General features: G+C 45.4%; 1 protein-coding gene across 1 annotated transcript in view; it reads left to right on the top strand.

Annotated features, from left to right (window-relative positions):
* Positions 1-14,280, top strand: part of ANO10 (anoctamin 10) — a 715,024-nt gene that overhangs the window by 33,053 nt on the left and 667,691 nt on the right. Inside the window, exon 4 of the mRNA XM_078663907.1 lies at positions 13,953-14,087. Within this exon, the coding sequence (XP_078520033.1) occupies positions 13,953-14,087 (135 nt within the window). The remainder of the gene's footprint in view (positions 1-13,952; positions 14,088-14,280) is intronic.

Below are 14,280 nucleotides of genomic sequence, written 5' to 3'. Positions count from 1 at the left end.
GGCGATTACCCCGTTTACAAAGAGGCAGAACAGGGTCGGTGCAAGCACACAACCCTGTCTCACCCCCCTGTCAACGGGGAATCTTCCAGAAAGTGCCCCATTCCTACCGCACCTGACGCGTGCAAAATTCCCCTGATGCAATCTAGTCAAGATCGAGAGGATATCAGCCGGGATACCCAGCTCTGCCAACACAGTCCATAATCTAGCTCTGGGCACTAAATCGAAGGCGGCACGTAAGTCCACAAATACTGTGTACAAACTGCCACCCTCGATTACCGCTGTCTTCCAAAACAGCAGATTTAAACGAAAAATCTGATCATGGTTGAGACCCCCTTTCTAAATCCTGCCGGGTAGGGACTCAAAATTGCAAAATCCTCTATCCAACTTTGGATACGGTCGAGTAGCAGCCTACCAAATATTTTCTGGGGTACGTCTATGAGGCTAATAGGCTTGTAGTTGGCTGGGAGCAGAGGTGACCCCTTCTTAAATATCGGCACAATCTCTGCGCCCAGCCAAGTACTCAGAACCTCCATACCCCTCAAGACGGCATTGAATAAGAGTACCAATAATCCCGGCGCCTTACCTGGTGTCAACCCTGCAATGGCGGCTCGCACCTCCATTTCTGTGAAGGGTTCCCCATCCGGTGAACCGCCAGTGATTGGTTGGTCTTGATTTAGAGCCCCATTATCAACCATGTAGAGTGACTGGAAATAATCCTGCCAAGCCTCTGCTGAGATATTAGGATCGATAGCCGAAACTAGCTCCTCGGACCCCGTGTTGACGAAACGCCAGAATTTGCGGGAATCCCTGCCAACAAGTAAGGAGGCAAGGTTTTCCCACTTCTCCTGCTCCCATTCCCTCTTTGCATGGGTGACCAAACACTTATAATCCCTCCTTCTGACCTGAATCTCAGATTTATCACTGCCCGCCTTAATTGAGGTCAGGAGATCTAATTTAGCTTTGCGGCAAGTAGCATTGAACCAGGTTGATCGGTTGAAGCAGCTGCCCCCTCTCTTTCCTGTAGTAAATAGGACTTCCGCTACAGACTTGATAAGATCCTCATGCGCCAACCACAGTTGCTCATGTAAATCCTGGATGCTAGGAAGCTCCAATAATGCTCATACCTTATCAAATGTAGGAGTGACCCGGTCATAAAGCCCTGAAATCTTCTTTGCACTCACTGCTAGCTTCTCCCACCTGACTCTCCGTTTATTGTTTGTCAGTGCCAGCGCGGATGCTGGTGTGGGTGCCGCTACCCCTCTATCGACTAAGCCGGAAAGTAAATATTCCAGTACGAGCGCGTTATGGTCGCTGTCTTCCCTTGGGATCACATTAAAATCAATGATACGCGACCATAAAGCGAGTTGGACCAACATGTAGTCCAGTCTAGACTCCCTACCCACTCTATTGTATGTGCATTTGGGGGGGTGTCAGAAATTGTGCGACCATTGCACGCCCGCACACCGTGTTTCAAAGTTAAGCCAGTGATTTGGACGGCAAGAGGGGTCCAGGCTTTGGGGGAGGGCCTGACGTGGGGGGTACCGACCACACTGCATCCTCCTCTATGGAAAGTCCATCCAATAGGCCTAGCAGAGGCTCAAAATGGCAGTTTAGGTCCCCTCCTACCAGAAAGGGTGTGCCCTGGGGAATGTTGCTGAGGAAAATAGAAAGTTCGTCGATGGTACGTGACTCCTTTGTGATGTTAACTGGTCTAGAGTAGACGTTTACTACTGCCAGTCTAGTCAGGTTGGGCCACTCCAATAGAACCCCCAGAATATCCTCCGAGTCTATATCGAGTAGTCCAGCTTTGCAACCCAGGTCGACCGCCACCCACGTTGCAAGACCTCCTGAGGGGCGGCCCTTTCCCACCCATTTCGCCGGAATGGAGAATGTCGCGAAACCTGGACGGCAGACCTCCTCTCTCGCCCAGGTTTCTTGAAACATACATAGCTCCATACCCTCTATAAATGAGCTCCATTCCGTGCAGATCAGTTTGTTCCCCAGGCCAGCCACATTCCACGATGGTATCTTTAAAGAAGGTGGTCTGTAATCCGTGGTTTTTAGAGTTGGAGTGTCCGTCTCGCCAATACTTGGCAATAATTCCTGCTCAGCTGTAATATCTGCCAATATGGATCGGTGCCCTGCAGTAGTCAATTGAGCCACCGTGAGAGATTTTTCCTTCTCATCCTGGTGAATCTCTCCTGGGAGATTATCACAGTATGCGATAGGATGGGTAATTTTCGCTTTTTTGGGGCGCCCTAATTGGGCGCCGACCACCCCCATCCCGGGCAGATATTGTCAATCGACCATATCTAAGGAGCTAAATCTATTAAATGTCAGGAAATGATCAAAGTGCTGAGGTCTAGAATGGTAAGAGACTCCTCTCTCTCTGGCGGCCCATCCCTGCCCCCTCCTAGGAATTGTTTCCCATCCTGCATCCTCATGTGTCCATGCCGTTGGTGGGTAGAAAAAGGATAGAGGTAGGGTCTGGATAGATGTCCCCTGGTCTGAGTGCGACCATCTGCATATATGGGAGACGGTCCTAGGATCCCTGAAATTAATTAGGACACAATCTCCTGTGATTGATTTTTTTGAATAACCTAACCATGGGACTCTCCTTACCATAAGAACCTCGCTCGTTACTCCGTGAGGGAGTGGTCTGTGTGTGCTGAGCCAACTAGCCACCTTATTTTTTAAAGCCAAAAAAGGTTCATTACAATCAGGTTTTAGCTCAGGGACACCGGCCAAGATAACTGTGTATGGACTTGCCTCCGGTGGCAAGTTAACTGGCCTAGTTTATTTCGAGGTAGCATGTGCTCCCTGTATGTCTCTGACTTCCCTCGTGGTGTTACTGGGCGGTGCGGCACAGTCAGATGGCTGAGGGGTAGCAGTGTGTGGTGTGGGCTGAGGGGTAGCAGTGTGTGGTGTGAACTGCTGAATGGAGAATGTTGCGAAACCTGGACGGCAGACCTCCTCTCTCGCCCAGGTTTCTTGAAACATACATAGCTCCATACCCTCTATAAATGAGCTCCATTCCGTGCAGATCAGTTTGTTCCCCAGGCCAGCCACATTCCACGATGGTATCTTTAAAGAAGGTGGTCTGGAATCCGTGGTTTTTAGAGTTGGAGTGTCCGACACCGGCCAAGATAACTGTGTATGGACTTGCCTCCGGTGGCAAGTTAACTGGCCTAGTTTATTTCGAGGTAGCATGTGCTCCCTGTATGTCTCTGACTTCCCTCGTGGTGTTACTGGGCGGTGCGGCACAGTCAGATGGCTGAGGGGTAGCAGTGTGTGGTGTGGGCTGAGGGGTAGCAGTGTGTGGTGTGAACTGCTGACTCTGTAATATTATAGGAGCTAAATTACCATCCTTCACTGGGGGCGCTAATGTGGTCTTCTTATTCCTGTGCTCCACCCATCCTCCTGCTACCTTACTGTTTTTTTGTAAGTATCCACTAGTTGCGCCGTTGCTTTCTCTATGTTCACAAGCCTGGCCTCAATCTTAATTATGCAAGCTTCTAGAGGGCTTATTAGTGACTTCAGAAGGGCGGCAATATTAGACATAGTAATGTCTACATCGCCATTGATTGCATTTAGGCGAAGAGGATTAACATTATCTATTGCCTGTGGGGATAGAATCGTAGTAGGGGGGGCCTGAGTATGTTCCGGCTGCGGTGATCCCTTGTTGGTGGAACCCTTTTTAGTACACGCAATTGCAGGGTTGCGCTTTGCAACTTTTGCCTTACGCCCCCCCGGATTTTGTGCCCCTCTTTTCCTCTTAGGTATGGCTCCTTCTCTTTCCCCCTGTATACGATCGCTAGTTATGTTTTTAGTATCCGCCATATTGCCTACAGTAATAGAGGGTGTGGGGGAAGGGGGATTTACTTGAGACTTGGGTAGGGCTAGTAAGCTTAGCTCATCAGGACTTCTAACATTGCTATGAAGGGTAGAATGAATTGTTTGAAATATGGCTAACGTCCCAATAGCCCCATTTTCCCCGGTAACTGTCTCAATACCTTTCTGGTCTATTTTCGGGTGTCCTGGTGTGAGCTATGGGGGCCTAGGGAAGATCTTTTCACCCATTCGATTTCCGGGGATATACGTCTTTCCAGGACCGAAATTTCATCGATCAAAAGTGACCCTGCTTTAACAAAATAGTTGTCCAGGGTGCCTTTAGCTGGTCCGGCTAACAACGTGCTCTTGCTCCTTGTCTCTATGGTAGTCATTATGCGATGAAAATGTGGCCTGGATGAGATACTGAAAATTAATGGCGAGAGCAAAGGGAAATGGCCCAGTCCCGGTCTCTACCGTTCTCGAACGGCCTCAAACGGCCCGCCCATTGCCCAGGCTTCGCCCCGCACTTCGGCCCGCACGCGTCCCGCGGTTGCGTAGTGCGCCGCCCTCTTGTAGAGAAAGAAGGAGGGATCACGTGAAGAGGCAGCAGGTGCGCGTGATGATACCGGCGCGCTGACCTGTGGGCCTCGCAGTCCCAGTCCCCAAGTCCAGCAGCACTTCAATGGGAGCAACAACAAAGGCAACAGGAATCCCAGAGGCAAGATCGGCGATGAAAGGGAAGCTTCCTCGGTGACTGCAATCTGCGACTGCGAGCGGCTCCCGCAGAGCGGGGGCCGCGAGTCGCCTTTTAAGTGCAGCAGGGAGCAAGCTCGGCAGGGAGGGGTCACGGGAAGAGGCAGCAGGTGCGCGTGATGATACCGGCGTGCTGACCTGTGGGCCTCGCAGTCCCGGTCCCCAAGTCCAGCAGCACTTCAATGGGAGCAACAACAAAGGCAACAGAAATCCCAGAGGCAAGATCGGCGATGAAAGGGCAGCTTCCTCGGTGACGGCAATCTGCGACTGCGAGCGGCACCCTTGCTTTTGCATGCTAGTCACTGTAAGGACATATTAACATTACTTTTCTATGTGTCCTACTTTTAAATACCATGCACCGTGCCTTGTGGGCTACAAGGCCAAATAGGGGTTACTTATAAGGGAGGTTTTAACCTATCAAAAGGAATTATTTTAGCAGGTGGAATTGCTGTGTTTAAACTGTCACAGTCCGGCTACAATGGTAGGCCTGAAGCCAGGTTTTACACTGTCACTGTAGTGGATTGCACAGAAGGTGCTGCAGTCCACTAGTGACATTTTACTTACAGGTTCTGGTTTACACTTTGTAACCATATATTAGGCACTAAAAGGTAAGTTCAATATACCAATTTGGGATACGCTAATTTGACCATGTTTAAATGGGGAGCATAGACACTTTAGGACTGGGTAGCATGGTCATAGTGCACAAACTTCTGACACCAGCAAAAAACATAGGGTCCAACAAAAGGCGAAACATACCAGTTGATCATGCAGAAAAGGAAGCTTTCCTACAACTTTCAGACTGTGTCTTTTCTTTTTATTTGAAAATTATTCATTTTCACTACACAATAAAATCCAATAATCCTCAATACAATACTCCTTTGTCTACTCTTAACATAACTCTGTTCGAATCCACTGCTATTAATCTGATATCACATTTAGTTTCCAAATTGTGCCTTTGCTGTTTGAATGTTTTCTTTAAGTTGTTCACATTCTTTATGAAATTTATATATCTAATTCTCTTCAATTCAATATTCTTTAGTCATTTCTTGTCAAAACATTGATAGAGTCGAATATTGTTGCAAATATACTTGAAGTTGGTAAGCAGGCCACCATATCCTGATGGGGTTACCAGGCCCAGAAAAAACACATTTATGATCTACATACCTAACTTTGATATTGAAAAGACATTCAAATGATACATTAAATGCAGGAACTTAATTATAAGGAGCCTTAAAAAAAGCAGGAACAGTTGCAAAACACATGTCGGCAAGGGATAACTTTGAAAACTGATAATAACAACATTACAATGAAAACAACCATAATGAAAACAATCTAAATATTTGTACCTGACTTTGGGGCAATGGAGCCCCTAACAGCGATTCACACCATGCAGTGTACCAGTCACCCAGTGGCCAAACAGGCCAGCTGATCTCTACTTCCACTATGCTCTCTGAACAGCCTATTGTGTTAAGTCTCTGCCACTTACTTCTTAGTTCCAGAGATTAGAGTAGATTCCCTGAGCACAAAGTACATATATCTGTGAGTACTACAGATAATATTGATTTCACAAATAATTGTCCATGTCAGAGCATCCAGGTTGTGAAGAAATCCTTATTTTTATTCTCAGTCCATAGATTTTCTTGAAGACTTGTGGATACAGTAATACAATCTTGATATAAATTGAAAACAGCCAAGCGCCAACACGTGTTTCGTCAGGGAAAATTATACCCAATGACTTCTTCAGGGCATTGGTGGTTCTCACTACAGCGTAATAAAGATTTGATTGTATCAATCCGTTAAGTGTTAGAATTCCTTAAAAACGCTCTCAGAAAACTGTTCCAGAAGCAATGTCAATACATATTAATCCGATAATAAACACCAGGCAAAATCCGCCTTCACATTAGGGAATCATCGTCAATATCTCAGATATTCCCAGCGCCCTCAACGCAACAGATCTGTATCAAAAATCGGCGTGTTCCACCCTGTTTCCAAATAACCATTAAAATGTAAAAGATGGCTTCCATTGAAGCCAGAATCTTGCTCTCAAAGTTGCCTGTATGAGACATAAGTCAGCACACCTCGACACACCAAAATATCTGGCACAATCACTCACCGTGTCAGGAGGCAGCAGCGCACTACGCAGCGCAAGATCACTCTGACTTAAACCCACGAGATTCAAGAAAAGCTTGAACTACTCTGGATGCTTCTCCGGAACGGTGCCCAGAATCTGCAATTTCCTACCACCAGAAATGCGCACCAATCCAACAATAGCTAACTTCGGCCAGGAGGTCAAAACAATACATAGGAAGAAATGATGTCCATAAAGAACACACCAGGACCAAACAGACACCAAATAAACTCCAATAACTTGGGAAGACAATGACCACAAACCCTACTTCACAAACAAGCCCATAAAAACGAAAATATTGTACCTGGTACTAACTACACCAAGGATCAGTCCAATGACCTAAATAAATGTCTCCAAAATAGCAGCTAGGTACTGAGGAAACAAGACCACAAACACCCCAACAGAATCCAACACCTTATACCTGGCTTTAACTTTAATGAGGAAACATCCAATGAACTAAATAAATTTCATCAAGACAACTGCTCAGTAATGATGAACCGAGACCTTGCAAATACATGCTACTGACAGGTCCCTGTAAGGCTGCACTCTTAAGACCCAAACTGCTGCAAAAAAGCTCCCCAAAACACCCAAGCTGTTATAATCTTGAAACAAAGTACCCGCTGTAACTAGTTACATGTGTAGTCATTTGTATTAGTGAAACAAGTACATTGTACAGCGCTCTGATAGCCTGGGTCATGTTCACGCTATATCAAAAACCTAAATGTCTTGCATCTCTGCAGTTTCTTGAGGTAATTCTACTCAAATTCTCTTTGTAGAGATTTGCCAGGCTGACATTTTGCAGTAGGTGCTGGACAAAAGCACCATCTCAATATGTTTGATATACAATTTCCTTATAGATATAATCACACAGCCTGTGCTACGTAACATTGGCCCTACTTGCTTCTCTTGATATTTTAAACACTTCCTAACTTATTAGCTCTTCTTTCTTCAATGAGATGACATTCTAGTCTTTTTTGGATTACTATACAAAAGCACAAAACTCCTTTTCGGGTATCACACCCTACAGACGGTGGAGCAGCATTTTCTTGGTGGGCGATCATTACAAAGCCTGTGTATGCTGCCTGGGGGATTTGCATCTATTTTAGCTCCTGCCCACTCAGTACAGGAATCCATGTAACAAGACTGAGTTCAAGAGTCTATCCATATTGAAGGTAAGACCACAACTTCAAGAAACCATCAGCCTTGTGGCAGGATACCATTCATCCCATTTAGACTAGAGGAGTTTGGAACAGCAAGTAGTACCTGCTTTGGCTTTGCCTATAATAAGCACTGATATGGTGGTTGCCTTCCTTTTTCCATGGCCCACGGCCTGCCTTTCATGAATGAAAGCCACCAGGAACACACACATGAGAGTAACTTTTGGTAGAATAGCTTATATTCATAGTACTCAAGGACCATGATAGTTTGTGAACTTTTCATACTATAAAGCCATGCTGCTGCTTCAGGACACTACCAACCTAGCTCGGTGCACTTTAGAGTTTATCAGACTCCAAGCCACATCCCCAGAAAGGTTGATAGGGCCTACACCAAATCTATCCCATTGGCCGTTAAGGTTAGTGTCTTTGAGTGTACCGGTACTCTTTGATCCGCTGTGGTGTTCTAGGGGCTGGAGCATCTTCACTGGACTGACTGAACCAATTCATATTTCTTACCATTCTGTGATTGAGGGATGGGCTTCTTCACTTGTGGGTTGGGATCCAGTACCAGGTCTTCTTTGGATACTCCACCTTCTGTGCATCATAGCAAGCATAAACAGAAGAACCAAAAATGGATGGTAAAAGACAGCACAGCTGTCCAGTGGTGTTACTGGCACTGACACACATTACTGATAATCCCGCTGCTATGGGTTCCACATCCCACCTGTTAAAATAGGTTGAATTTCTACCCTATCTACAACCTGCGTAATTGAGCCCTAAGATTTTCTTTTAAGGCAGGAAGTTGATCCTTCTCAATTCCCATTTCTACCAAAATAGTTTTTGCAATGTTTAATGAGGTCTTTCAAACTTACACACCTCATGTCTCCCACATGACAACATTTAGGGACATTAATGGCTAAGTCTGTGTGCACATGCAGGCATGGCTCAGACCATCACCATTGAGGACTTTCTGGGTGATGCTGGCGTAGAGTGCGTTGCTGTAGTCGATTCTGCTGCTGATGAGTGCGTGGGTTACCGTCTTTCTAGACTCTGTGGGGATCCACTTAAAGATCTTTCGGGGCAGGCGTAACGTATGGAAGCAGGATGATGAGACGGCATTGACGTGGCTTTTCATGGTGAGCGAGGAGTCCAGGATGATTCCGGGGTTTTGTGCGTGGTCAGTAGGTGTTGGGGGGTTCCAAGTGCTGCGGGCCAACAGGAGTTGTCCCAGGTGGAGGGGGTGGAGCCCATGATGAGGACTTCGGTCTTCTCTGAGTTGAGCTTGAGGAAGCTGTTCTTCATCCAGGTGGTGAATGCAAAAAGAACAACTGATGAACAGAATGCAGAACAATGTCATACATTCATCCCAGTACTGAGATCTGGGCCTAAATCCATTTTTTTTGCTCACCATGCCATTCCAGTTTGGACCCAGCCATATGCAAATCAGTCTTGACCCTGTGCCCAATGGGAACAGTCCAGCCGAATTGCCAGGCCAGGTCCTCCCTGGTCTGGAAACAAGCATCCTAGGACCGGATTTTGGCTTTTAGCAACTGTTTCTTCTTCATGCAGGTGGTGACAGCCTTCTTCCCGTCAGTCATGGAAGTTGTTCTTGGCGACTGTGGGTTTGTTAGTGAGGAAGAGAATCAGCTGGGCGTCGTCGGTGTAGGAGCCGATGTTGAGTCTGTTGTTATGTTCCCCAACCTAGGCCTAAGTATTAAAGCGACCTTTTACCTACTTTTGTGCTACCTTGCTCTGCTAACTGTTCTAGCACTGACCTTTTACCCAATTATGGGCTGAATAAATGTCGATTGGTTTCCTTGAAACTAGCCTTATTTATTATGCATGGAGATTCTTCGTAAAATCCCCTGCACATGATGTACATAACATTATTAACATACTCTGTACAAAGGTAATCGCTGTCTTCATCCTGGGATGACAGAGCTACTTTGCATGATTGCTAATATTGATTGAGGCTCATTTACATAATCGTACTCAAAACATATTGATTGTTGTAGGAACCCACAGGCTATCTTTGTTGTATAAAACAACCACACATTCACTAGGTTAGTCGAGCAAACGCTTCCACACTGACACAAGACACTGAGGCCCCTGTGGCCCCTGCACACTGAAGCTTCAACACTCAGCTGTGTGACATCCCTTGCGGGTTATCCAACTCATGACCAAGACTGGGTCCTTCCTTCTCTCCCATCAGATAATCGGGTTAGCTCTTTCCTACGAGATTCTCGGCTTTACACCTCCATACATGCTAGGTACACTTAGCTAGGGTTCGCATCATAGGAGTATGCTTAATTACTGTGCTGTTTATATACCTGCATATATTTACTGTTTTAGGACCATGGTAGAATTCTACCTTCTTTATACTCTGTTGGTGCTTGTAATCTCCTACGTTAACTTCTGTCTATTGATTGTCGCAGCAAACATGTTTTGTACTAGAATGACGCTGGTTCAATAAATGCTTATTGAAAACGTCCCCAATGTTTATTCTTTAGACTGAGTGAGCACGATTGACTGAGCGAAAAGTACTGTACTGTTTCCACGATCCGTGAAGGGTCAAGGGTTGTCATGTTCAATGGTTGCTAGATGGTTACCAGAAACTATTCGCTCCTTGTTAAGGTAAGGGGGCTTATGGTTGCTCTGTGAGCTATCAGGTCTATAGGCTGACATATCATGTGGGTGTCTGGAATCAATATAGACACCAATCCCTCAGTTTATGTTGCCCAACAAACGCGGAGATCCTATGTATTTTTAGGAGCTACACAACAGTGTGGTTCCTGACGATGGTTGCGAGCGGGCCATATAGATATTGAAGAGAGTTGGGTTCAGGGAGGAGCCCTGAGGCACTCCTCAGCTGATCTTTCTGGTTTCCAAGTAGAATGGTGGTAGTCTGACTCTCTGTGTTTGGCCAGTGAGGAAGGAGCGGATCAATTCCAGGGCTTTGTTGTGGATGCCGGTGTCGTTGAGTCTTGTGCATAGGGTGCGGTGAGCAACAGTATCAAATGCGTCCGAGAGGTCCAGGAGGATGAGGGCTGCAGTTTAACCTCAGTCGAGGAGGGTGCGAATGTCCTCTGGGGCGTTGAAGAGGGCTGTCTCTGTGCTGTGTTTGCTTTGGAAGCCAAATTGGGAGATATTCAGGATGTGGTTTGCTTCAATGAACTCAGAAAGTTGGGCATTGATCGCCTTCTTGATGACTTGGCCTGGGAAGGGGAGAGGAGAGATGGGCTAAAGTTCTTGAGATCTGTCGGGTAGGCAGAGGGTTATTTCAGCAAGGGGTTGATATCTGCGTTCTTCCAGTCTTCCGGGAAGGTGGCAGAGTTGATGGAGCAGTTGATGGTGTGGCAGAGTTCGGGGTCGATGGTGGTGCCGGCTGTGAAGATGTTTTGGAGGCAGGGTTCCGTGGATGCTCTTCATGATCTTGAGGGTGTTGTCAGCAGTGAGGGGAGTCCAGCTGAGTAGGGTCTGTTGGGGTCTGGTTTTGTAGGGTGCGTTGGCTGCAGGTGTGTGGGAGGGTCTTGGGTTTCGAGGTTTTCAAAGCTGTCATAGATCTCCTTAATCTTGCGGTGGAAGCAGGTGCCAAGGGTGTTGTAGAGGTCTTGGGAGGGTGGGATGTCTGCTGTCTCTGCTGGGTCTGGCAAATTCTTTGACCGCGGCAAAAAGTGCTTAGCTTTGAAACTAAGGCAGTTAAGAGGTACTTTGAAAGTGTACTTTATCATTCAATCACAAATCATTCTACTCAGCAGGAACTTGATGTTATCTTTATCTCTTGACTTCACAAATATTTTGAGCCTTCGGTGCTTTGTGACATTGACTTTTTGTCAGCAAAAATAGCCTCCTATTCCATTTTCAACCACAGCAAGAACCTCCGAAGTTTTTATTAGAAACCAAGAAATGACCACATTCTTTACTTGTTAGGGGAACGCTACATGACCTGGATGTTTCGGGGGCTTTTAGCATCTTCGGTGTTTTCTGAGGCAGCACAATAGCTAAGCACAACTTTTCAGGTATATGGTTCCATGCATATCCAAGCCTACCACAGGAGAGGAGTTCAAGCTCTTTTATTGAAAGCTGCACCACTGACTTTCAAATGCTATTTTTCCACCACAGAGGATAGCCACTTCTAGGGCATATACCTTTTTTAAGCATGATTAACTGGGTGCATCCTCTGACAAAGACACAGGCAAGGAACATTTTCTACAGTTTACATGAATCTGGACCTGCATGTGATATCTGGTACTCCCATCATTTGAGGCTATGGTGTCATATTCCCAACCACTTGGGAAGGAGAGAGAGACCGACACAAGACTGTGAACAAATATGACTTTGATGGTGATTCTGGTATTTTCAGTCCTTGTTCTTTCTCCTTTACATCAGCCACCCAACCATCACTTCATAAGCATTTCACATGCTAGGCAAAGGAACCTACAGGAAACTTGACAGGCATGTTGGAGAGGCAGGAGCAGGGGGGTGAGCAATGCACACGAGGAGGGGTTGCTGGCGCTGTGCACCCCCACACGTCTTTTAAATAGTAATATCTTTGAATTAGCTTTTTACCTCTCCTGCCTGTAGTGAATGCTTCCCACTCAATAGTGAAGGAGGAATAGCATAAACTATCAGGACTAGAATTATTGTGTTTCTAAGTTTTCCTATTCTCACTCTTTTATCAAAAAATGTGTACAATACTTCCCTTGGATGGTCTACATCTGCTATGAGTAGATGACTGCGAGGCTTCTTGGAATTATCCTACAGACATGCATCTGAATGTTCTATATTTTTTAGTGGTTTCGGGGTGGAGGGTGGTTGAAGTTGGTTGCATGGTTTGTGGCTTGGATTAGACAGTTAGCATTTGACCAAAGAACAATCAAGGGATCATGAAGATATTCACTCAAGTTAAGACCTGCCCAGACCCTCTGCAAACAGTAAGGCTATCACTGTGTCACCCCTCAGTAATCTTAGAATCATCCTATTCAAACAAGGAAATTACTTGAACTCTATGAAACGGTGTAACATCATTTGAAAAAACTAGACCTCATGAATAGGAACTTCCTAGAGCTGGAATCCACTTCCGTATCAATAGTGGTAGAGCCCATACTTTACCACTGTAGCTCCAAGTTTCCTTGCCTGGCAACAATTTGTATTTGCATTGACTCTCGCTCAGTTCTGTCCACTTGTCCTTGCTTTCCCACATGTTTGTTGTTTTTTCCCTTCTCAATTTCCTTTTGTGTTAGTCTTTTCCCTAACACTTCTCTGAGCTTTTGTCCTTGTTTCTTAAATGTTGTCTGTCTTACCATCTATCTATTGCTGTTCAGGAGACTCCTGCTTCTTGGTGTCAAGTGGTCAGTGCTAGCATCTGGTCTCATCTCTTGTATCTGGTCTCATTACTGTATCCTTTACCCTGGGTCAGGGTATGCCATTTGTCCCTGTTGCGGTAATTGCTGCCTCTGCCCATATGCTGCCAGCTTGCACTGGGTTGGGTGAGTAGAGGAACTGCAACCTTTATACATTCCTAGAACTTCGGCATGTCATTGCCATAGAAGATAGGCGTATATGGGATTGTTGTAGGGGCTCTGAGTCTGGCAACTCATTGCCCTTTGGCACTACTTGAGTTGGTGTCCAGAAGATCATGAGGCCTCTTAGCTCTTCTTACTCCGCTTGCTTGTTCCTAATAAGTTGGTTTTGGACATCTTCTTGTTGAATTGGCAGACAAATGGTTTGTCCCTTCTGCAAGCTACTAAATATCTCTGTGAACCTCTTGGTTTTAGGATTCCTGATCTTTGGGCTTTACAGTACTTTGTCTCATTAAACAAGCACTGCGAGAAGGCTATTTTAAAGCGGTCTCTGTTTAAATAAGTTTGCAGTTTTGGCCTTGCAGTAGGACTTGGTCTTTTAAAAGTTGATAGTAGATACCTATATTTGACCACCCCATAAATAAATGGATTACTTCAACATTACAGGGTTTTTTTCTGGTTTGAGTTTATTTCTTTATTATTCTTTTATCACCCACAAAATACTGAATTGGTTTTAGGTACTGATGATAATTTAATTTCCTGTTTATGCTCTCCCTGCAGAAGACAATGATGACTTTCTCACAGTAACAGAGTGCCAGTACATCATCAAACGTGAGTTAGAAAATCTTCGAGCAAAAGATGAACAAACTGTTCCTGGTCACGCAAAGAGCAAACTTTATCCAGGGAAATCCATAAGTAAGTATATGTCTTAATAGTGTCCTAAAGTAATTTTGGGAACCCTGCTGAAGAATTAATGTACTTTAGAGTCAATTGAATTCAACACATATAAATATATGTTTGATTTCTGGTCAAACTCTTTTCATGGGAGTCGTTTGTTGGATTTCATGATCTGCACCTTATACTACCAGGTTTACTTAATTGAACTGAC

The sequence above is a fragment of the Lissotriton helveticus genome, chromosome 10 (assembly GCF_964261635.1).
Source record: "Lissotriton helveticus chromosome 10, aLisHel1.1, whole genome shotgun sequence".
Lineage (NCBI taxonomy): Eukaryota > Metazoa > Chordata > Amphibia > Caudata > Salamandridae > Lissotriton > Lissotriton helveticus.
The sequence above is the reverse complement of the archived record's forward strand: the minus strand, read 5'-3'. Positions and strand labels throughout refer to the sequence as shown.